Consider the following 25,433-nt stretch of genomic DNA (forward strand, 5'->3'; position numbering starts at 1 on the left):
TATATATATATGTATACATGTGTGTGTGTATATATATTATATATATATATATACACATTAAGTTGTATTTACAGTGAAAAGATATACAGTCCTCCTCATTCCAAAACAGGATTTATACAAACCTACTGAATGCTGCTCTACTTCCATCGCTGTACAAGATTTAGGTTGCTTTTCTGCCAAATCATAAGCAGTAGTGCAACCACACATGCACACTTCTGCCACCCTAGTGGACATAGTAAAGCCAATAGACCAGGTTAAAGAAAGTGAATGCGATTGGGAAGACGACACGGGACCACTTGTCTATGGCGTTGACATCCGTGAGGTCAGGGATTTTGACTTTTAGCTGTGAGGCCCTCCTCCGCAAGCGGCCCTTCTTGTGGCCAATTGGCCGGTCAATGGCCGGTCGTCCATACAGGTCTCGGCTGGTCATGGGCTTGCGGTACTGTATGCTGGCGCTATCATAAGAGAACATGGTAGCCCGAGGGTCATTGAGAGCACCCATCATATCTGTTCCACTCATCTCACTGGTTAGATTGGTGAGGAGAATGTTTCCATGAGCATCAACCTGAGGAAGGAGATCAACAGATTTCATTAAATTCAACTAGTAGCCAAAACCTAAATACACAGCAAAATCGAAGGCTGTGTCCCTAACAACAAGCAGCGCCCTGTATGGCCAAATATGTGCATGTATTCTTATGTGAACTCAACTACATTATCTGAATGAATTTGGAGATTAAATAAGTCTTTTTACTTCCAGGTGACATTTTTCAGAATGAAAATTGTCCATATATAGCACAGTAATCAGTAACACATTACCTGACGGCCAGTTGTTGGCTTGGTATAATTAAAAAAAACATTATGAAACTGCTCACAAGCCTTTCCTCACCTGCACTTTGTTGCTCTCCAGTCTGCTCTTATTCTCGTTGTTAGACTTAGCAGCTTTTTCTGCCACCTTCTTCTGCAAGTGAGGACCTCGACCAAAAAAGATGTAGTTGACAAAGGCATACTCCAGCAAGGCCAGAAAGACAAAGACAAAGCAACCCATAAGGTAAATGTCAATGGCTTTAACATAGGGGATCTTAGGTAGAGTCTCCCTAAGGTGGGTGTTGATGGTGGTCATGGTCAGCACCGTGGTTATACCTGCAGACAAGCAGATGTGGAGGGGACGGACAGTTAGAACGAGGTCTTTCCTCTAGACTGAATAGCGGAGGAGCACCATAGCTACGGAAAAAGTAAGGCTTTTATTAGCGCGTACTAAAAACAACCATCATATACAGTCTGTAGTTGTTAAAAAAGGATTGCTGATCATTTCCAGTGAGAACTAGCCTCAGGTATGAATAGATTTCTATTAAATTTAGTTATTTTTAAGATCTTGTGAATCTTGAGATATTTTACTTGAGGATTAAAAACATTGATCTGCTGGTGACACTAGGTGTAAATAATGAAATGAGAGATCTTGAGGGATCCTCCAAAGTCACCAAAATTTATCTTTTACATAATATTAATTGAGATATTTCAATCTGGGCCAGAATGGTGGGCCAACTGACATTGCCATTCCTCAGTGCTAGTGTTGCTGAAAAAGAACTTGCCAAATGTAAATGTAAATGTAGAGGCCACACATCAAAAATGCAGACCATGTATGATAAGGCTAGGAAGCGAGTCCCTACACATTCTTTTCCAATACTGACGAGAGTTTTTCTGTAATAGCTAATGAATGCTTTAAAAATGACCAATAAAAAACAAACTGCATGTTACTTTGTAGAATTCTACAAATTCTTTGTAGAATTTATAGAATTAATAATTGATTATTTAAGTTTATACCAAAATGCACTGGGTGAAAAATACAGAGACACCTTGATCCATGACTGGCATATGATCCCATTCATTTTTGCACATAATTTTGAGTCTCCAGCCTGCTTTATTTTCATGTCTTAAAAAAATGCATGAAACTGAAACACAGGGGACCAGGTATCAAACCAGACAACACTCCTGATCTACTGTTATTTTAACTGGAAATAAAAATATGGGCTCAACAGTGCTGAAAGCTTTTGAGCTATATGTTGGCATCATAACATGATCCATATAAATCCATGTCACCAACTAAAAATCATATTGGGAAACACAACTGCTAATCTGTAAGAAGAATCACTGACCCAAGGCTACTCTGGCAGCCGAGGCATCATAGTTAATCCAGAAGGAGACCCAGGACAGGATGGTAATTAGGGTGGAAGGCATGTAGGTTTGCAGGATGAAATAACCAATGTTCCTCTTCAGCTTAAAGCTCAGGGACAGGCGTGGATAAGAACCTGTGAAAGACAAAGTACAGGACGGCTGAATTGGGCTATACATGACTAAGATAAAACACTTTATACAAAAGCCATATTTACAAAGTACATTTATACTAGGTTACTATATCATCTGACATGGGTTTGTTTTGTATAAAGATATCAACAGGAACGTTAGAATAACCTGAGCTGGCTCACAGCCTTGGAAGAAGTTGAAGAAGGAGCCAGTCAGCTGTGCAATCCTACCTAAAAGTACATTTTCTTCTTATTATAATTAAGGTGCTGTGACCCACTCTATAGGCTGTCAAGTGGGTGCAGAAGGCTATGTATCCAGAAGGAACAATCCATTTCTTTGACATCTGGCACTATTGTAAAAGTATCTTGTAAAAGTTTTTGTTTAGCCTGGCTGTTCTTACATTTTTTCTGACTAGAAAGAGGTTTGGGGAAGGCGTTGGATGCTGCTGCAAAGCAGAGGTAGCATGAAGCCCTAAAACTGTGGAGAGAATCCATTATTAAGCACGTGCGCTGGACTGCAGCTTCCACTCCGAAGTCCAGATGTGATGGAAGCCAAATGCAATGCATACCAAGCCATGTTCATTCCTACATTTCTTTGCTTTGCACATTCATCTCTGGAGGAGCAAGCACAGAAAAGGAAAAAGAGTGTCTTGAACAAGATGCAACACACCATGTACGTTATGTGGCTCAAGGTTATCAGTGGTCCAGTCTTCAGTGTACTTGTTGGTTCTTGGTTTAATTTGGTTCTGCTGCACTCCAATCACAATATACTAAGAATTGCTTGTGTTGTTATTTTATGAAGGAGGCATAATGTACCAAAAGTTGTGCTGAAGTAAATCACAGGCAATTCTGCAGGGAAAAATGTGTTTAATTCTCCAACTCCATCATGTATGAATATTTTATAACTGCTGTTTCAGTCCAAGACAAAGAATAAAAACACATGCACATGCCATTATACTGTACACAATCAGGCTTTATAGGTGGGCATATTAAATGCATATGTAGACAGTTCTAGTAATGTGTTTATGCAGGATTAATGGTAACAACTGATTCAAGATTCAAAGATTCAAAGCGTTTATTGTCATGTGCACAGTAAGGTAACAGGTTTCCCTGTACAACGAAATTCTTACTTTGCTGTCCACACTGAATGCCGATAAAAGTTTAAGGTATACTAAAGAGAATAGAATAATTTAACAAAGTAGGCAATTTGAAAAGAAAAGTAAATATAAAATATAAACTATGAATAAGTAAGGTAAATGTAAAGCTATATACATAAATGTGCTTGTGTGCTATCAGCTGTTGTGCAAAATTCAGCATAGAATGAATAATTGTGCAAAAAAACTGTCAGGCGGTAAACAGCATGGCACATGTGCAATTATTGAATATTAAGGTGCAGTTACTGTGTTACTGGATGTAAACAGTCAGTATGTGCAAGGTTACAGTCTATGGTTACAGACTCCTGTCAGCTGTTGAGGAGTCTAATGGCGGAGGGAAAGAAGGAGTTCCTGAGTCTGGTGGTCTTGCACTTCACACTCTTGTACCTCCAGCCTGAAGGGAGGAAAGTGACCAGACCTTGTTGGAGGTGGGTGGGGTCCTTGATGATGGAGGTAGCCATCCTGCGGACTATGCACTGGTAGATGTTCTGCAGAGAGGGCAGAGGAGTCCTGGTGATCTTAGACGCAGCCTTCACCACTCCCTGCAGACGTCTGTGGTCCATGACTGTAGAGCTGCCTTACCACACAGTGATGCAGCTGGTCAGGATGGACTCAACAACGCACCTGTAGAAGTTGCTGAGGATCTTTGGCCATATGCCAAACTTCCTCAGCCTCCTCAGGAAGTACAGCTGCTGCTGAGCTTTCTTCACAAGCTGTGTGGTGATTAGTGTCCAGGTGAGGTCCTCACTGATGTGGACCCCCAGATATTTAAAGCTGCTCACCCTTTCCACTTCCAGTCCCCAGATAAGCAGTAGCTGATGAGTGCTCTTCTCCTTCCTCATGTCCACTATCATCTCCTTGGTCTTGTCTGTGTTGAGTGTGAGATCGTTGTCCTCACACCATGTCACCAGAGTGGTCACCTCCCTCCCGTAGGCCACCTCGTCTCTGTCGGTGATGTGTCCTATCATCGCGGTGTCGTCTGCAAAATTCAGGATGATGTTGTCCTTGTGGGAGGACACGCAGCCGTGGGTGAACAGGGTGTAACGGATGAGACCGAGGACACACCCCTGTGGTGTGCCCATGTTTGTGACGATGCTGGCTGAAGACCTGTTCCCTTTTCCGACAGACTGAGGCCTGCCAGTCAGAAAGTCCAGGAGCCAGTCACAAAGGACGGGGTGTAGTCCGAGGGAGAACAGTTTGTGGGTGAGCTTGTGAGGAATGACCGTGTTGAATGCGGAGCTGTAGTCAATAAGGAGCATCCTAATGTAGGAGTGACTGTGATTAATTTTATTGATTAGCACCCAAGAAGAGATGATGTATTCATTATTAGGTGTGGGTCATTATATGGTTATGAACATGCATTTACAACCTCTTCACTATCAAAACTGGCATTGGGACCCCTTGTAATGTCATCCCCAACTTGTCCTTTTTGCAAAAAGTCAAGTATCTGCATCATTTTTAAACACATTGATTGGCTGGGGTCATCAACCTGCAAATTGTGGTGATTCTTTAAAATCATCTCTCCTTCTCTATGGGTAATATTTCCAATGTAAAAGACAGGCTACATGTGAAAGCATCTCTCTCTTTGTCTGATGTTGCTGATCCACACATTTGCTCATTCATAATCAGTGTTTAATAATCTGTGACTTTTTCATTCAAACATATACACGTCTTTCAGTGAAACACTTTCGACACAGAAGCAAAGCAGCAAAGTGGAAGCAATTAGAATGAGAACAGTTTTTTTGAGAGCAGCAGAGTTGTCAGTATGGCATGGCTGTCTCTGCACTGATAGAATTAGTGATGTATACTCATCTTATTTGATAGGTAAAAAAGGATGACCTTATACTTTATGGGTCTGTTACCTGTGGCAAACACAGCTTTCTTGGAGAGGGTTTGGTAGTCTATGATGGAGAACTGTGGCAGTTCGATGTTCTCCACCCCAGTGACTGAGCCTCTGTTACTTCCTCCCTGCCAGTAGAACTCGATGTCATCAGTGGTGTATCCATCTGAGAAAAGCATGGAAAACCAATTTCAACTTAAAAACACATGAGCAGAGTGCCATCACATGTCAATTTCTAAGGTCAGGTGCCGATGAATATTAAGTACAAAACTTTATGAACCTATTCTTGCATGGTCAGAGACAATAGGAATCTACTAGCCAGATAAAAATAAATTACAGCAGTGACAAATATGTGAAACCGAGCTGAACATATTCCCTGGATCCTCTGGAGTCCACGGAATATGGAGGCTGCTGTGAAAAATACTGGGAGTTTTCAAAACTCCCAAGTATTCATAAACCCTGCAACCTGGAGAAGGAAAAATATGAGCAATGTGAGTGAGACAGACTTTGTCTCTTTGACTGATGTGAATGTCCTACCTGATCTCTCCTCGGGGGCAACATGTTACATCCAGTGCCCAGTACAGCACAATTGTTATTGCTATTTTCAGACGGATGCAGTTGTCATTTGTTATCTGGGGGCCCACAGGTGTACTGGTGTTAAAACGAGGTGTGGTCAGGTACATTGTTGGCACATTGCTATCTTGAGGCAGCAGAAAACGATTGTGCCACTGACCAACAAAATTGCCACTGTGCGCCACTTATGCCCAGTGGAAACACATGCACATTGCAGGTGTCCTTTTCATGTCCAGTCCCCACAGTGTTAGTAGTAAATACACTTTCACCATCTGTGTACCCATGAGCATGTCGGTCTTAAAATGAGGTGTGGTCAGCCACATTATTGGCGTATTGCTATCTCTCTTATACCACAGTACTGCTGCTGTAAATATTGTTGCTCCCTGTTCACTGTTTATATATCTTTTAGTCTGATTGTTTATATCTTTTATTCTGATTGTTTTTTATATTTATATAGTGTTGTTTTATATTTATAGCATTAGGTACTTTGTTAGGTTATTGGGCTTATACCAGGACCGGGGAAACTAATTTCGTTCCACCTCATGTTTCTACATGTGTGAAATGACAATAAAGCTCCTTGAATCCTTGAATCCTTAATGAGACAAACTTGTCATTTTTGCAGGTAATATAAATAATATTTTCTGTGTTAGAGATGTACTATTTTAACATTTTTATCACCCAGCCTGCCTGATCCACAGACTGCAAAGACGAGTGCAGCTGTTTATATAGCAGCGTGCCAGGGAGATGACACCAAAAACACCAGCGATAATTATGGTTGAATCGAAATGCTCCAGATGTCACTGCTGTGGCAGACTTTGTGGGTGAGTCTCCAGTGTATGACAGCCCTCGAGAGCTGAGGGCTGCATTAAGATTTCCTTCACTGGAAGTAAGGGGCCTGGCACAAATCCTGAAAAACAGCACCATCCCAAAACTTTTGTCTATACAGTGTATTTCCCTAAGGAGTTGGCATGGGGTAACAAATTTACCAGCTTAAAAAAAATATGATACTATGTTGATGTTGTGTTTACAACTTGCTAGCTGTGCAGCCCAAGAAAACTTAATTGCTGAAGGGTTATGGTGTTGAATGGTCTGTTTTGACTCCTTGTGACTTGACTGGCTTGAAGTCTGACAGTCATATCATGTAAGGGAGTCCCGCTTCTTGAGTTACCAGCTTCAGTTTAGGTTTCTCATCATCCACATCTTGTTCCCACTGGCCCACAGTGCCCCCTACATCCTGCACCTCACACACAACCCTACTATTCACCACACTTTGACAAGCTCTTCTCTGCATTGGAGGACGCTCAACTAAATAGGTCATAGCATGTGCAACGGGGCATGTGCTCCAGTATTTATGTGCTGTGTCCCAGTAAAATTTCACGTTCAATTTTCAACAAAAAAATGGCAGTGCATCAACTTAGATTCATAATATCGGGGAAAGCCTTCATTCTTCAAAGTATACTTTCTACTCCAAAGTGTTGCAACATAGTTTTAACCCAATCAGATGCATGTGCACATTCTGCATTCTGTGTGTCTGTGCTGTGCACGTCAGCGTGGGCGTGCAGCAGCAGGTAAACTACAACAACAGCAAGCGACAAGCGAAGCTGAGTGCAGTTTTAAGGTAATATTCCAGCTCAGTTTCTTGCGATCTAATAGCCTTGTTTGAGATAAACTGCGCCTCTGCTGGAAAGTGGAACGGGATCAGGGTGTGGAGCCGAAAAGCTTCGGTCAAGTCAGATAGTTTTCAGCAGCCTTCAGTCTTTAGAGGAAGTCACAGAAGCACTCACATCCTGTTAGGTCTGATTCTGGTTTATTAAAATGTTATATCAGACCCATATATCAGTTTGCACACGGGCCATAGCCTGCTAAAACACTATACAGGCAATCTGTGACATTACAATGAAAGTTAAACTACATTTTATACAAATTTATGTAAATCAAAATCATATACGATTACTGCTGTATGTAAATCAGCTGAACAGATTGTATTCTCAAAATATATTTATTATTAAAAACTGTTTAAATATCTGACAGATAATCAATGATGAAAACTGTTTTCTCATATTTCTTTCCTCTTTCTTGACATCTGCACAAGTGTTAATTCTCACATGTCACTTCACACAAGTTTATCTGTTTGCAAACACATTAAACCAATTCAATGCTAATACAGGCCTGCATGTACAACAATGATATATTGTACGCAGATTATTATATAAATGTATTTCTTCTCTCTAGTACTACTGACTACTAAATGGCACCATGATCCACGCAACATGTGTCCTGTTAACAGCATAAACGTTCAAAATCATTGACACAAAATTAAAATCTCTCCAATTCAACAAAAAGGAAAAGTACGTAATGTTGTATTGTTGCACTGACTTTCCAAACCTGCATGAGGTCAGAGCAAGTTGGGTTCAAGCTGGACAGAAATGTAACCGGCACGCATTGTGCAGCAATCACCGGTGATCGATTTTACACACATCTTATCACGGCTTATCTCAACAAGCCTAGTGCTGAACATCAGCTGTAGCCTGTTGACTGCGTTGCTAACCGAGCAACAAATTCTGTTTACTTGTAGCCCAGGTCGTTTGCAAGCAACATTAAGCATCACAATTAAAACACAGGTTAAATAAACCAGTGCACTTCATTAATTTTCCTGTAGCCTCACATGATGTTCTGGCGTATTCTTCAACTTAGAGTTCTTAACTATCCTTAACATCTTGAGCTAGCATGACTATCCAAGTACATAACTGCTGTGCTGTCTCGTTTATATTCCTTCATTTTTCCCATATATGCACAAAGCCTTGTGACCATGTAAATTAGCCACATAAAATACAAAACAACACAACACAAAAATAGGTCTTACAGTTTAATGCTCAAAAGATGAACAAACTCAGTTTAGACCCTCAAACCCCTGGGGAATACATTTTTTTACTTTCAGATTATATGCAGTATACTTTAATTAAGATGGCTGAAATCGTAAAGTGACCGGATTCTTGAAATGTTCTTTGTTCTGAAACTGTTCTGTCCTGTAACTATTAATTGTTATTGTGGAATGTAGAGGAATGCAAATGGGCAAGAAAGTTCAGTGACTCGAGCCAGGTTTTGTTATTATTTGCATGTACAGTTATGCCACTTCTGCCATAAAACATGGTGATAATGCTCATGTATGTTGAAATAAATATCATCCTACATTAATAGTATATCTCGTCTCATCATTTTTACCTTAAGTAAAAAGTGAAATTATTATGCTGGTTCAGAATCAGATGTAACATCCACACAACTGTGTCCTCCAGAAGAGGAACTGAAGAAACAATACATCATTGTTAAATCATTGGTGTGGGACTTATAAAGCAGAAAGTGGGCCTCTCATTTTCTACTCTTCTGCTGAACATCTTCCAACTTCCCACAGGCTGAACTGGAACAACAATAAAGCCTTCGCTTTACTTTTTCTGGCAGCTCTCTGGGCTATGTCTACAGCCCTAACTGGAGTGAAAAAGGCCCTTGCTGCCCTTTCAGTAATTAGACCAATTTAATTGGGCCAGCTAGTCTCTGTCTTCAGATTCTACATCTTATCTAAAGGCAGCTGCAGGATTTCAGGGAATTAGCCACTTCTCATTACTGGATGGGCTTCATTATGATTTTGGCCTCTGTTTTATTTTTTTTTTTCCCTTGTGCAATTAATGTTTGCGAGAAGACCTCCAAATTTGGCATTAGAGATGATTTTAAAATATGTGAGTGGGAAATCTAAATCATTACACCTGGTTTCACTCTAGCTGCAGATCCATTATCACTAATGCACTGTTGTTAAAAAAATGCGTACACATTGGCATGATTTAAAGACTCTACTGGCCAGTTGAGTGTCTGCTACAATGTCTGTTTTTTTCCATTATAAATTTGTATTTCAGTACAGGTCTGGAAGGCAGGCAGGTCAGTCTAGTACTCACACTTTTTTACTACGAAGCCACATTGTTGTAACTCAAGCAGAGTGTAGATCGCTGGAATAAGCCGTGACGTCCCTGAACGTCATCTGGATGGTGGCGTATGTTTCGTGTCTCAGCATTAATGGTGTCCATTACTAAACATTGTGCTCATTATCCTGCTGAAAGAGGCCATTTCCATCAGTGAATGCCATTGCCATAAAGGAATGCAGTGGGAGGTTCATGTCAAAATAACATCCACATGAATGTCAGGACCGAGGGTGTCCCAGCAGAAGATTGCATTGAAATGAGATGATCAGTGTTATTCTCTTCACTCGACAGTGGTTTTAATGTTGTGGCTGACCAGAGTAATTATACAGTTCATAACCATGGTAACATGTATAAGCATCACTATCCGACTGCAGGGATTTTCCCTGATACCTCAAAATGAAGTGTTCATTCCCTGACTAAAGCATGCTTTTCTTCATGGATTTTCTGCCTGTCTATATGTATTCTTAACAGATTAGGTGAAGTTACACTCTGGATTTCTGATGCTTATAGCTCTTCATGACACCACTAGAAATACAAGTCACATTAAAGGTAGCATGACGGGCTATCAGTCACCAAAATTTGAAATTCTTTACTCTGTGGGTCCATGTAAATCTGATGGTGCATGATGACATCACCAAAACCTGCCTAGTCAATGAGTTGTCAGTCAGTCCACATGACCTCATGTTTACTCCTCTTCAACAAGCCAGAATACTAAATGTATCAAATTAAGCAGCAACAGTGTACTGTTTGTTTCCTTGGTCCAAACCAACTGATCCAAGGTGCGAAAGAGACATTCGGTATATTTGATACCTGAGGCAAAACTGTGAGTTTGGGCTGAGATATTCGTACATATACATAAACTATCACTTACAGCTCTCAATCTCCAAGGTGCAGTTCTGCTCATCCAGTGGGTATCTGCGCAGGTCCATCATACAGGCAGCTGTTGTGGTGATCCTAGAAGAAAAAAAAGGTTTTAAGTCATGTGCACATATCTAATGAAAAATTCATCATGAGCTCTCTTGCACTGTGTTGTTACAGTACTGCATTTCCACGACTAGAAATCCTCTTTTATGTGCACAAATGGGAAATTTAGTCCACACCAAAATGCATGCAACATTCAAGATTCAAAAGAGAAAATGATTCCACTTTCCTGATAGGGAAAACACTTGACTCTATAACAGAATTAACTGTACAGTTTACCCCTAACACACACACACGCACACGTTGAATCTCACAGTACATTTCCTACCTATTTAGCCTTCAGTCACGCAAACCTTTCTACATTTCCGACTGGAATCTGTTTCTTTCCCATAATTGCCTTTGCACTGCTGAAGTCACGACTGCAGGGGAGAAAAGCCTTGTGTTCAATCTTAATTACAACTATGAGTAATTAAGAATTAACACTAAAACACCCCCCCCCTCCACCAGCCGCCGAAGTCTTATATCTGAAGGAGGAAACACTTCAGTTTGACAGTTTAGGAGAGAATAGGTGATTTTTTTTTTTAATTTCTGAGAGCCACTAACAGTACAGTAACCAATACAATAAATGCCTATGGCCTCTCTCATCAAGTGTGAGAGAGGCCATTGTCATTTGTTGTATTGGTCTCCTCATACTGCTGCTTATGGATCAATCATCTTAGACGTCTGTGTAGAACAGTAAACACAGTTAAACCTCATAACATTTAATACGCTGTAATGGAAAAAAATAAAGGGGTTATGGACCAGCAATATCCTTGTTGGCATGCAGTCACAATAATTCAAACTGCAAAATTGTTAGCAGTGGATATACATGAAAAATGATCCCTGTACACATATACAGTACTTGCACAACATGTGTGAGGGGATCGTTGGGACACTGGAACAGTATGCACGATATATGTGAATACTGTTCCAGTGTGATTACAGTGAGGAAACAGGAATCAGAGTAATTAGCTAACCCCTGTCCATTTTATGTGTTTATGTTTATATTTATACGCTCAAAATCAAAAGTCAACATTATCCACTCCAATTTGGAATGATGGACCTCGGTGATGATACACTTTCGCAAGCAAGGTCCATGTAGGTGAGACTAAAGCATGTTCACTTCATATCTTGAAGAATAAAGTAAAAGCGTATACCACTGGTTAGATAAAAAAAAAGTGTGGATAAGAAGGAGCTAATATTGTGCTCTGAAGCAGGTTACTGTTTAGTTATTCGTCGGTGCCACTGGCAGTCAACAAAGAGCAGTGATGCTACCGCTTTGTGTAAATACACTTTAAAATAAAATGATTGGATTGACATCTAGGCCGTGCACAATGCAAACTTCTTTGCATATTGTCCGGCCTTGTAAGGGCGTTCCTTTGGGATGCTTAGCTCAGTCAGACACTGCTATATCAAAGCAGCGATGAAGGCAGTAAGACATTGTTGACAGCTTAAAAATGAGCTGCAAAGTGGACCTATTCTTCCATCCACACGTATTATGTGTGATTACAGTAGGAAACTGCTGGATGAAATCCATTATAGATCACAAATCAGTTCCTGCAACAGAGGCAACAAAGGCTGGGTCCCTGTTTGTGGCTCTGTGGGTCAGAGGCACACATGGACATGGACTCTCCATCAGCAGTGGGACTCTCTTGGATTGTGAATGATGAAAGGTTCTCACCTGAAATAACACGGTCTAGTGGAGGGTTTTATTTGGACTTGATGTAAGTATAGGTAGCTGGAAATGTATTTAATATGTATCTGTATCATCTGCATCTTTAATAAGCACTCTGTCCTGATGCTGAATGTGGCAGTGGATTGGATTTCTTCTCATCACTGCTATGCAGCACTGTAAACATGTCATACCTTTAAGTTTGAACTGAAATGAACTATGTTGTCAAATAAGTCCTTGTAAGCAAACCTTTACTGAGAAGAGAAAAAGGATGACAAGTGTGACTTATGAAGCCAAGAAATCCATCGATGCTCCTCCTTGGTCATCTCTCTTCACTCGGTTGAGAGTGAGTGCTGAGTTACACTCACATCTCCCTGTACTCAGCTGTTACAGTGTCGGGATGTAAAAAGCCACCCCCCCCCCTCATGAATATTCATCTCTTTCTTACCTTGTTGAATATTCTGGGGCTGTCAATGCATGTCTTGAACACACTGAATGCATTAGGAAGCACTAGATTAATTATAAAGCAGGTGCAGAGAGTGTGGACGAACAGTAAAAATAGAGTGTCAGCTCTGTAACCTGTCAGGAAGTACTGCAGGGACGCTGCATTTCATCTGTTCCATTATGGAAATCAAGGAAGTCTTCACTGGACCAACTGTGTTTATATTTTTAAATCATTCAAAACTCTGTCAAGACAGACAGCTTCAAAGTGACAGGCAGACATACTCTTAAATTATTTACAGGTTCTATAGACCTGTGTGTTACAAAAATATTACAGATATGTGGTCAATAAGATGCCTGTTTTTTTTTATTTATCCGATTTAATTTGCCTCAGTGTTTTCAGAGATGTGAGGGCCAGTTAATCAATTCAGTTCAATTCAAATTTATTTATCTAGTGCTAAATCATAACCAGCTGTCTCATGACACTTTCCAATTAGAGCAGGTCCAGACCAAACTCTTTAATTTAATTTTTGGAGATACCTAACAAAACCCCCGTGACCATGCACTCGGCGACGGTGGCGAGGAAAAACTTCCTTTTAGAAGGATGTTCAAGAGATGTTCAAGGCCTGGATTATTTACATGACATTATCCTAAATGTATTATTTACACAGTATTAATATTTTTGACATCACGGTTATTGTCAATATAATACAATAATGTAATATAATATAATATAATAATGAGATGTTGTGTAAGGCTGTGTTGGATAAGGCTTCCTTTGTGGACTTATATGGACTGATAAGGAGTATAACATATGAGCAGCCCCAACACAAGAAAATAATTAATATATACACATAGTGAAATCACACAGTGGCAGGGTGGTGTATGATATTAAATTTTGTTTTATTGGGAATATACTTCACAGTGAATATGACTGGTACATCTGTTGACAGCATCTCTCAGCCAATGTGGTAGAATGAGATCCCTTGGACCCAGGAGCCTTGAGCTGAGATGACCAGAGCTGGCAAGAATGCTGCTGTCTGTATTGCAAATTGAGCCTACTGAGTCCTCCTCTGGAGTTTGGAAATACATACTTGGGTACATTGGGAATTGTGAGCAACCCGAATTGATCTAAGGCCTAAAAACCCAAACAGAAAAAAACAAAACAAAAGAAGACCTAAGCTAAGAAAAACTTCACAGAACTTGATGCTGATTTGTCCAGTCAGAGTTTTGTTGCAGGCAGTATCTAGCAGCCTGCAGAAGGGCATTTCAAAGCACTTGAATGTGGACTGAGACCAAACGGGCTCTCCGATTGATCCACATTCCAACTGGGGCACATGTAGTAGAACATATCCTATCCCACCATGAACAATGTGAACTGCAGTTGGAGTCTTATGCTGTTCATACACACTAATTGACCGTTCAGGAACATTTCAGAGGTTTCAGGTCCGTTTTATTGGTAAAAATGTCAGCGCTGAGAGACATGATTTGTTCATTCATTTAAAGAAGACAATGTTAGATAGTGCTGATCTGCACTGTTTAAAAGAAAGTGCAGGCACTCAGACATCTGTGTCTTTGTCACTAGTCTGATTAATGCCTATAGCTGGAAGACAGTTTCAGTTATTGCAAGAGCAGTAAATGAACACTTCACTGTAGTCAGTGGTTAAAGTTTCAAACAACTGGGCTCATGCAACTTGATTTAGAAAATAAGTAAATATTATCAGCCCAGATTATTGTAATCAGATTATAGCTACACTGGGAATAATTGATTTTTGATGATGTCTTTAAAATATGGCAATTCAAGTCATTATTTTTCGACTGTACATAAGAGTATCAGAATCAGAATTCCTTTATTTATCCCTGAGGGGAAATTTTTTTTTCCCGACCAAGAAAGAAAGTGAAAGATATAAAATAGGATAAAAAGCAAGATAAGTATAAATCTAAAAACACAGGTATTTAGCAGTTTGATGGCGACCGGCAGGAATGATTTCCTGTGTCGCTCTGTGGTGCATCGTGAGAGTAAAAGTCTGTGGCTGAACGAGCTCCTGTAGCTGATCAGCACATTGTGGAGAGGGTGAGAGGGAAAGTCCAGTATAGTTCTTATTTTGGACAACATCCTCCTCTCAGACACCACTGTCAGAGAGTCCAGTTCCTCTCCCACAACATGGCTGGCCTTCTTGATGATTCTATTGAGTCTGTTGGTGTCCCTCACCCTCAGGCAGCTGCCCCAGCAGGCAACGGCATATGTGATGGCACTGGACACCATCGACTCGCAGAACATCCTCAGCATCGTCCTGCAGATGTTGAAGGACCTCAGCCGCCTCAGAAAGTAGAGGCGGCTGTGGCCCTTTCTGTAGACCATGTCCACGTTCTTGCACCAGTCCAGTTTGTGGTCTAAGTACACCCCCAGGTATTTGTACTCCTCCACCACCTCCACAGTGGCCCCTTTGATGTTGATAGGGGTCACTGGAGCCTTAGTCCTCCTCAGGTCCACCACCAGTTCCTTGGTCTTTGTCACATTGAGCTGTAGGTGGTTTTTCCCGCTCCATGTGACAAAGTTGTCCACTACCGTCCTGTACTCTCTCTCATCCCCCCCAGTGATACACCCAACCACTGCAGAGTCATCAGAAAATTTCTGAAGATGGCAGGACTCTGTGCAGTGCGTAAAGTCTGTGGTGTAAATAGTGAAGAGGAAGGGAGAGAGAACAGTCCACTGTGGAGTCCCAGTGTCGCTGATCACTTCATCTGACAGGCAGCACTTCAGGCGTACATACTGCGAGTCAGATAGTCTGCGATCCAGGACACCAGTGGGGCATCCACCTGCATCTCTGTCAGCTTCTCAGCCAGCAGAGCCGGCCTGATGGTGTCAAACGCACTCGAGAAATCGAAGAACGTGATTCTCACAGTGCTTGCCGGCTTGTCCAGGTGAGTGTAGACTCTGTTCAGCAGGTAGATGATGGCATCGTCCACTCCAAGGCGAGGCTGGTAGGCGAACTGAAGGGGGTCCTGAAGTGGTTGGAACATGGGCCTGAGCTGTTCCAGGACGAGTCTTTCTAGGGTCTTCATGATGTGTGACGTCAGAGCCACAGGCCTGTAGTCCTTGAAAAGTAATTTACTCTCCTCAAGTTGTCAGTTTTCTTTGTGGCGACTTAAAGGATATTTGTTTATTTCGTGTTTTAATGTTTTTGTTTTAATTACGACAATAAAAATGGAAGATTAACTGTTTGAGTAAGTGCTTCTCTTGTGTTACAATAGCAAAGTCATCCATGTGGCCTTTGATTAAAACATAGCAGCAGCAATACTGTTTTAGCAAGTTTCATTTGATTTGACCAACTGTAAATACTGAACGGACAGAATAAATTGTGTTTGTTTTGAAAATGTTTTGAGATGCTAAGTATATATATATATGTTTTTTTATTTTTTATTTTTTTATTTGCGGAACTCAGTTTTTTGTAACTGTGTCCATTTTCTTAGTGTAAGATGCAGTATGTTCAGCGTTCAATTCCGAAGTAATTAAAAGTAGTCAGATTAGATTACTTTTATCCATTTTTTTACTAATTACAATAAACTGTCATCCTATATCTTAAAGTAATCTGACTCCACCATGTGTAAAATATAACTGCATTTTGATAGCTATTAATTGGCTGTGGTAAGCAAATTAATTCACACATTCCTACCTATCTCTTTGCAAAGAACAAGCAATGTTTAATATGTTTGTCATCACGCTCTAACAGGACAAAAGACTTTAATCGATGCTCATTTATCACATCAAATTGTCTTGTGTTTGTGAGACCGTCACATACAACCATATGTCCACCAGGACAAGCAGCTCTGTGAATTGTGCACCAGCACAGGCTCAGCAGCACAGACTAAACTTGGCTGCTCGGTCATTTTTCTCTGTCTTTTATCTTTTTCTTTTGCTATTGAGGACAACCATCCTCCACTAGTCACAGGGAAGCAGGTCTGATGCTGCCGGGTGTGTGTGTGTGCTATAAACACACAGACTGTTATGGCTGTTACATGTTGTCTTTGCCAAACCAAGGTGTTGAGCCACTGGCAACCAAAATGTGTATGTGCCAGTCAGTCGTGAAGTCATTTTGGCGAACCTAAATATAGCTCTTGTGTCGGCAGTGAGCACACTGGGTGAATAATTGTGGGAGCCTGCAGGGGATAATGATTCTGCAGTATGCCAGTGTGAAAGAAATTTTCCCAGCTCCTTCAGAAACTGTGAAAAGCTGAAGCCAAAGTAGTGGAGGAAAGAAACGTCACCCCAATGTTTGAAAAAAAAAAAAAAAACATGAGAGAGAGCAAAGAAAAGTGGAGAAAGTAGTGGTGGTGATTATAAATGCTAAACAAATATTAACCTCAAAAGATATATTGTGATGATTATTACTGCATATTATTGTCAGATAATACATTTGAACTGTCTTGTCTGAGCAGCAGTCGCTATTTCTGTCGCCTCACAGCAAGAGGGGTCGAATCCCGGTCTGGGCCCTTCTGTGTGGAGTTTGCATGTTCTCCTGTGCCTGCGTGGGTTTTCTCCGGGTTCTCCGGCTTCCTCCCACAATACCAAAAACATGCACATTAGGTTAACTGGCTGCTCTACATTGCCCCTAGGTGTGAGTGTGAGAGTGTGTGGTTGTCTGTTTTTGGCGACCAGTCCAGGGTGTCCCCCGCCTCTCGCCCGTAGTCACGATTACATGGATGCACTGATAAATGGTAAAGAAAATGGATGAATGCATTTTTAACTTGAACAAAAATTAAAAACCAAATTATATTTTGAGTACTAATTTGAATTTATGTAGTTTCTAGCAAGTAAAAACTGCAGAATTGGGGCATTTCTAGTCATGTTACTCTAATTTATGTTTTCCCGTGGAGTGACCTCAAGGGTGTTACAGACATGCAAAACCTCCCAGAGTGGAAGAGATGGATTTTAATATAAAAGTACTGTGTACTGCTATTATTTTTGTTCAAACCACGTCACCATGTTCTTTTAACCACTTCACAGAAGTGGTTCATGTGAATAGCACTCAACAACCATTTGGATCATTTTTGGCGCTTACAGACGGACTCGCTGAGATATGAATTCTAATGCACAGATGCAAATGCCCGACACTATCAGTGAATTTACAGTGTACTGTGTGCTTTTTTGAATGCCATCTCTCATTCTGGAAGCTAAGAATTCAATGGTACTCAAAGGCAGAAGATGGAAAGAGGACAAACTGAAGGAGATTTGGATGATTTAAAGGGGATATGTTGCATGTGAACTGACTTGTTGGAAAACAGGCCCTGCTTATCTGGACACACAGAGGAGTGTTTACCTTAGAGGGGAGAGGGAATGGTGAGGACAGCCCACAAGGCCTGTGTTCACTCAGCCATGAAGGCAGGGCCAGCCAGTGTTGTTTTTGGACAAATCAAGCCACTGCTCTCTGTCCTTTTCAACATGCTCTTTCCTGTTTGAGCCTAAATGGAGAGCACTCTCTCGCTCACTCTGACATTGTCCCTCCCCCCTCCCCGCTTCGTGCTTGTGTGTTTGTGCACCACCTGAGCCTATCTGGTGAAAACCAGCTCTCTTTTGGAACTTCCTGCAAGGTGATGCGCCTGGTCTTTACAGACTTGCAGCTGTACAGTTCAGGGCTAATGCAGCTATGGATTGTGCAAACTTTGCATTTGTCACCTCCATCATAAAGCTCTGGGGCAACAAACCTAGTACTCTTTTTCAAATGAAAAAAACAAAACAGATCGACTGAATAGAAAAAAATAGACACAGAGAGACCATGACTAACTGCATAAAGATCTATATCTGCATCAACCAGCACATCAGTGTGTTTGCACGTTTGAGTTTGGCATTTAGAGTCTGGTCAATCTCAAGGAGCAGCTGCATACGAGAGTCAGAAAGCTTCTGAATTGCAAGAATAAAATGACAAGATATGCACTGTACAGTTTCCATCAACCAATGCTCCTGCTGGTTTATAGAGTCCTGTTATGTTAATTGCTCTGTAAGTCTAGCCTGTTCTCAGATATGATGATTTCCTTCTCATCAACAATCACTCCATCAAAATACAGGCAAAAGGTATCACATTTGGATCTAGAGATACAATGCAAAATACTTCAGCCATGTACTGGTTCCATTTCTGAAAATGTTCAGGGCCACAAACTGTACACCAGAATTCATGTTTATATGTAAGATACAAATATACACAGAATGTTGTTGTTGCACTTATCCTTTACCTCCTTATCTTTGACAACTTTTCAATTTAGTTTTTTTTTTTTTTTTGAGAACATTAAGAACCTATATGACCACATCTGTATTTTCCTAAACAGTGATTTTCCCAACCACCATCCTGATGAGAAAAGCACTGTGATTATTAAAATACAGATATAGTCCCATAGGTTGGTAATAATTACCATAGACTGAATCAAACTGTCCCGCGACCCTGACGGATAAATGGATGGATGGATGAATCAAACTGTATAAACAGGACCATGTCTTACACTGAATCATCATGCCATATCTTATTTTGTGTCTTACAACAGGTGCTGTGTACTACAGGGTTTACAGTCAACATAGTGTCTTATTCCAAATGAAGTGTTGCCATAATAACCACGTAGCTTCTGTTCCTGTGCTGCTCAGAGGCCTGCTGCTCAGCCACCTGCCACACCATCACCAAATCCTGTGCATCATGATGGTGCTCACCAAAGCAAGCCAAAACCATCAACACATGCTGCTCCCATCAACCAAACATGAATATACACAATTGTAATAGATGATCAGATGACGTAACACACCAGTGGTAAACATTTTGGACTCCCTAATGCTCTGTGGTCATTTTTCTCAATGCACACAAAACGAAAGTGATGAATATGATGAACATATGTGGGGTGTGTGCATATATATATATACACACACACACATATTATTGAAGTAATGGTCAGGTGTCACAATATTCTTGTCTACGTAGCGTATATTTAAAAGGCTAAAAACTGTCAAGTCATCAAGTCATTGCCTGCCATGCCTTTGAACTCCGAGGACTGAATTACTGACAGTGACCATCCCGTTGTTAACTCCACACAGCTCACTTCATCGCAGCTGTGCTCTGCTGCAGAGGGCACAGCCATGTGTACACTGCACCAGGAGAAGCTTCATAAATTTACCAAGTGGTTCTGCCTCAAAGCTCCAGTGGAGACATAGACAGAGCAACACTTAGTCTCTAATGGAAGCCTTCGAGGAAAGGAAAAGTGTGGGGTATAAAGCTCCATTACTGCATCTATTACTGTGTTTTTTTAACTGAAAAGGTTGCATGTATATGCACATCATGGGAAAGATGGGGAGATGCTATGAAAACAAAAAATCATTAGCAGTACCTTGGATTAAAAAAGTTTGTACTGCTGCCTCAAAAATAGGTATTAAATTCATGCAGGAGAAAGTAACTAATAGATTTACTTATGGATTGTACCTAAGTAAAATTTTGAGACACTTGAGATGCAGATTATTTCATTTTAACTGTTAAGAGGCACAAAGTTGTAGAGAAGGGTTATTATTAAAAATATAGAAACCTTCCAACATGTAAAACAGACTTATCTATCACAACTTTTCTTTCTTTTTTTTTTAATCATTTCAGATTTATATGGTGACACTTAAGGGGTGCCTGACTCCCAAGAACTTACATGACTGTATCTAAAGTTGAAACTAGCTTTGCTTCGAGCAGACACAGCAGTAAAATTCTTCTTCCATGTTGAAACATCAGTAATAAAAATCTAATAATTTCATTTTTAATTATTGGTCACAAGCAGAACTTTTTTCTTCAAAAAGCGAGAGAGAGAGAGTAGTTTTACTTTGATACTTTCACTGCATTTTTTGCGAAAAGACAAACATTCACATTTAAGTAAACGACCTAGCTTATTGCTGTTTATTGATTTATTTCGCTACAGTTAGCAAGAGCTGTGGTAGGTTACTGCTTAATTTACATGATAAACTGTGCTGCGTGTGAGCGTGTGTGTGCGTGTTTCTGTTTCTGCTGCACCATCAACAGTTCACACTGGAATCTAATACCACATTTAAACAACAATCTGAACACTCAGAGAAAAACAAAATATGTATCTGAGAGCAATAAATGAGAATTGAGCCCAGAGGCAGTGTGAATGAAGCCTGAGTCTCTGCAGTGAAAAGATCTATAAAGTGGAGAGTGAAAACAGCTCCTACCTCAGACCATAGAGCACAGTTCCATCAGGGTGCAGTCTGATCATCCGGTTCTTCACTGTCACCCCATGGACAAAGGACTTCTTGTCATTAATGAAGTAGGTGTCAGGGACCCACAGCTGGTCTGCCACCCGGTTGTCCAGGGTGAGGTTGAGAGGAATGCCTGTATAAGAGAGGCGCTTGTCTCTCCAGGACTGCTGGAAGTACATGGTGATGGTGTAGTCCTGCAGGAATGAGACAAGGTGAAAGGAAGGTTAGCACATCAACATGAAAGGACTGATAGCTCATGTAATATTCCTATGAGTTGAAACAGAGTGTGACATCTGTGATTAGCAACAACAAAGTTTCATTTTGAAAGTAAAATGGTTGCAAAAGTTGTCTATGAGCAATTAAGGAACTTTGAATGGTTATTTTGACAATGTTTATCTGGGCTTTGGCCTATTATGTGAAATGACCATTGTTAGAACATTAAGTCAAGAAATCTCATTATGGTTCAAAAGAAGTTCCAAAATAATAATCCATCCATCTTCTTCCGCTTTATCCGGGACCGGGTCGCGGGGGCAGCAGCTTGAGCAGGGATACCCAGACTTCCCTCTCCCCAGACACTTCCTCCAGCTCTTCCGGGTGGACCCCAAGGTGTTCCCAGGCCAGCTGAGTGACATAGTCCCTCCAGCGTGTCCTGGGTCTTCCTCGGGGCATCCTCCCGGTGGGGCATGCCCGGAACACCTCCCCAGGAAGGCGTCCAGGGGGCATTCGAAACAAATGCCCGAGCCACCTCAACTGGCTCCTTTCGATGTGGAGGAGCAGCGGCTCTACTCTGAGCTCCTCCCGGGTGACAGAGCTCCTCACCCTATCCCTAAGGGAGCGCCCCGCCACCCTGCGGAGAAAGCTCATTTCAGCCGCTTGTATCCGAGATCTCGTTCTTTCGGTCATGACCCAAAGTTCATGGCCATAGGTGAGGGTAGGAACGTAGATCGACTGGTAAATTGAGAGCTTCACCTTGCGGCTCAGCTCTCTCTTCACCACGACGGGCCGGTACAACGACCCCATTACTGCTGTCGCTGCACCAATCCGCCTGTCAATCTCACGCTCCCATCTTCCCTCACTCGTGAACAAGACTCCGAGATACTTAAACTCCTCATAATAATATGATGTAATTCTGCTAAAAAACAAAAAAGTCAACATTGGCTCATGTGGGTACACAAACTGAAGTTTCCAGCTTGACAGTCTTTTGCTTCATGCATTCATTCACCACGACTTTCTTCTGAAATGCAGCTTTGTTGCTCTTTATACTGCGCCAACTGACTTTCTGGTGGAAAACCATGAAGGCAATGTCTACTTTGTGGGATCAAAAAAGTTTTGATAAAGACTTCTTAGACAGTCTTAAAAGAATGAGTAATAAAAACAATTTACATGCAGATATACATAAATGGTACAAACATTTATACAGTGCATATGAAAAGTATTCACCCTCTTGGATGTTTTCCCCTTGTATCGCTTTTAAAAATGGAATCATAGTTTTAATATAATAAAATAATCTTTTAAATTGATGATTTGACATTTGATTTTTTTGACATAAATTTAAAAAAAAATCTCTAATGTCAAAGTGAAAACAGATTGCTAAAAAGTAATGTCAATTAATTAAAATATTTATAATGCAAAATAAGTGACTGCATAAATATTCACCCCCCTCAAGTCAGTATTTAGTAGATGAACCTATGGCCCCAGTCACAGCACTGTGGCGTGCACTGAGGCGTGTACATAGGTCTCAATCAGGATTGCACACTGGACACTGTAATTTCACTCCATTCTTCTTTGCAAAACTGCTCAAACTCTGCCAGGTTGCACAGTGATTGGGCGTGAACAGTCCTTTTCAAGTCCAGCCACAAATTCTCTGTTGGATTGAGGACTGGGCTGTGACTTGGCCACTTCAGAGTGTTCACCTTGTTGTCTTTAAACCATTTCTGTGTATCTTTTGCCTTAAGCTTCAGGTAATTGTCTTGATGGAAAACAAATCCTTACCCAAGTCGTAGTTCTCTTGCAGACTGAATCAGCAAAAAAACCCCCCAAAAAACTAAAAATTCACTCTATTTTGCTGCATTCATTTTACCCCCTACCTTTACAAACCTTCCAGGGCCTGCTGCTGAGAAGCATCACCACAGTATGATGCTGCCACCACCATGCCAAACTGCCAAAAAGCTCCATTTTGGACCAATCAGAGTAAAGAACCTTCTTTCAGTCGACCTTGGAGTCCTCCACATGACTTTGTGCAAACTCCATTTGAGATTTAAAATGAGCTCTCTAACTCGAACGGTAACTTTCTCCCATAAAGCTTACAATATAATACTTTATTGTCTCAAAGTGAAATTTGTTGTCACAGCTTACACAGCTGGTACATGGATGCATACATACAATAACAGCACACCGGACAGAAAGAACTAGCAGATAACAACACACATATCAACACACACTCAGCACTCAGTGTGGCGATTTATTGAGGGCTTCAATGGCTGAGGGTACAAAGCTTTTTTTGAACTGTACCCTTTTCCAGGTTAGAGAAAAGGATCTGCAGCCAGATGGTAACAAGGAGAAAAGTGGGTTAAGTGGGCAAGTGGGATCCTGGGCTATGGTGAGTGTTCAGTGTGTTAGGGCTCTGTGGTTTTGATCAGACAGATTTTGAATAGGCAAACCAATTATTTTTGAGGCATTGTATGTGATCCGGAGGAGTTTGTTCCTGTTTGCGACTGTTGGTATGGTGAAGAAATACAGTGAGCGATATAAAAGGATGGGCTAGATGATGCTATATAATAGTGGGATAGGTTGAGGTGAGACGGACAGATCTCTGAGTTTGCGAATGACTGAAAGTCTCCGCCCATCTTGAGCCGGGGTCTGCTCAGAGGATTCTGCCTTCTAAAAGGCAGTTTTTCCTCGCCACTGTCGCCAAGTGCTTGCTCAAGGGGAATGTTGGGCTCTCTGTATTACAATTTAATTAAAGAGTTTGGTCTAGACCTGCTCTAATTGGAAAGTGACATGAGATAACTGTGTTGTGAATTGGCTCTATGTAAATAAACTGAATTGAAAAACTGAACTGAATTGAATAAACCTGTGGCCACGGCTGTGGCAAAGGTAACTCTTATTCTTCCTTTCTCAGGACAGGCCTCATGAGATCCAGTTTCATTACAGCCTTTGACGGCTTTGGCGACAGAGACAACATCCCCATCTGGCTGCTCACGTAGCATTATTATGAATCTTTTGACAAGACCCGCCCTACTTACTTACCTTACTAGTATTACCCTAATCCTAAACAATATCATTTCTCATGCCGAAACCTTACCAACTAAAAAAACAACAAAGGAGACAGAGGCAGAGTGGGGGCAGTATTACCAAGAAAGTATTGGAATGTAAAAAAGACACCCTAACCGCTGATCCACGACTGAGCTCATGGAGCGGCTTTTGACTTCAGGTCCAGCCAATGCAAAGCTTGTTTCGGGTGAAGTTCTTATGCATGGGCACACAATGTGAATTCTATGTGTGAAAGGTGAACATCATCAAAAATAATAAAATTTTATTCTAAATGTAATGTCTGATATTCACCAGGTGTACGTACTGACTTGATGCAGGTGTGTTCTGAATATTCAGTTCACGAGTTTGACTGCATGCGGATGTCACTAATTAATGTCAATTCTGAGATTAAATTAATAACAGACCAAAATTCAACCAGTCTGTGATGTGGTTAAAATGTTCTGTACCCCAGCCAAAGATGATTTGTGACAGAACATGCTCCACTATGTGTAATTCAGAGTCATGACTGAACTGCGCCAGTGCGTCTTCGTCGCATGACCAATTTAACAAACCATTTTTATAACTTAGAATGCAAATATAAATTGTAAATTTTAAAAAAAATATGTACAAATTTAGCAAACAACAAGTTATTTACAACTGTTTACCTTAAAATGCAGTAAATGCCTCAGGTGTTTTTGTACAGCTATTTACAACACAATTATATGCTTATATGCTTACTCAGTGTGGGGTTTTGCCCTGGGACCTGTTTTTCTCTGATTCTCTTCTCTTTGGTTGTTTGTGTTGTTTACACACCTGTAAAGTGTCTTGAGATAACTGTGTTATGAATTGGCACTTAAAAATTGAATAAAATTGAACTGAATTGAATTGAATCAGGTGTCACAATGAAACACACCACAAACTATTTATAAAACTTAAAACTTATTTATATTATTTATTTATATCATTTCTAAAACTCGCACCAAACACGCAGCAAATGTGATGACAGTGTTCAGGAAAAAGCAATGCACATATTGTTTATCATA

General features: G+C 40.8%; 1 protein-coding gene across 1 annotated transcript in view; it reads right to left on the reverse strand.

Moving 5' to 3' along the window:
- The window catches only part of gabrb1 (gamma-aminobutyric acid type A receptor subunit beta1), a 52,550-nt gene continuing 27,117 nt past the window's right edge, over window positions 1-25,433 (reverse strand). Inside the window, exons 4-9 of the mRNA XM_046413301.1 lie at window positions 21,112-21,332; window positions 10,707-10,789; window positions 5,317-5,460; window positions 2,154-2,306; window positions 887-1,140; window positions 1-565 (exon numbers count right to left, since the gene is read on the reverse strand). Coding sequence (XP_046269257.1) covers window positions 224-565; window positions 887-1,140; window positions 2,154-2,306; window positions 5,317-5,460; window positions 10,707-10,789; window positions 21,112-21,332 — 1,197 coding nt within the window. The 3' untranslated portion in view covers window positions 1-223. The remainder of the gene's footprint in view (window positions 566-886; window positions 1,141-2,153; window positions 2,307-5,316; window positions 5,461-10,706; window positions 10,790-21,111; window positions 21,333-25,433) is intronic.

The sequence above is a fragment of the Scatophagus argus genome, chromosome 15 (genome assembly GCF_020382885.2).
Source record: "Scatophagus argus isolate fScaArg1 chromosome 15, fScaArg1.pri, whole genome shotgun sequence".
Classification (NCBI taxonomy): domain Eukaryota; kingdom Metazoa; phylum Chordata; class Actinopteri; family Scatophagidae; genus Scatophagus; species Scatophagus argus.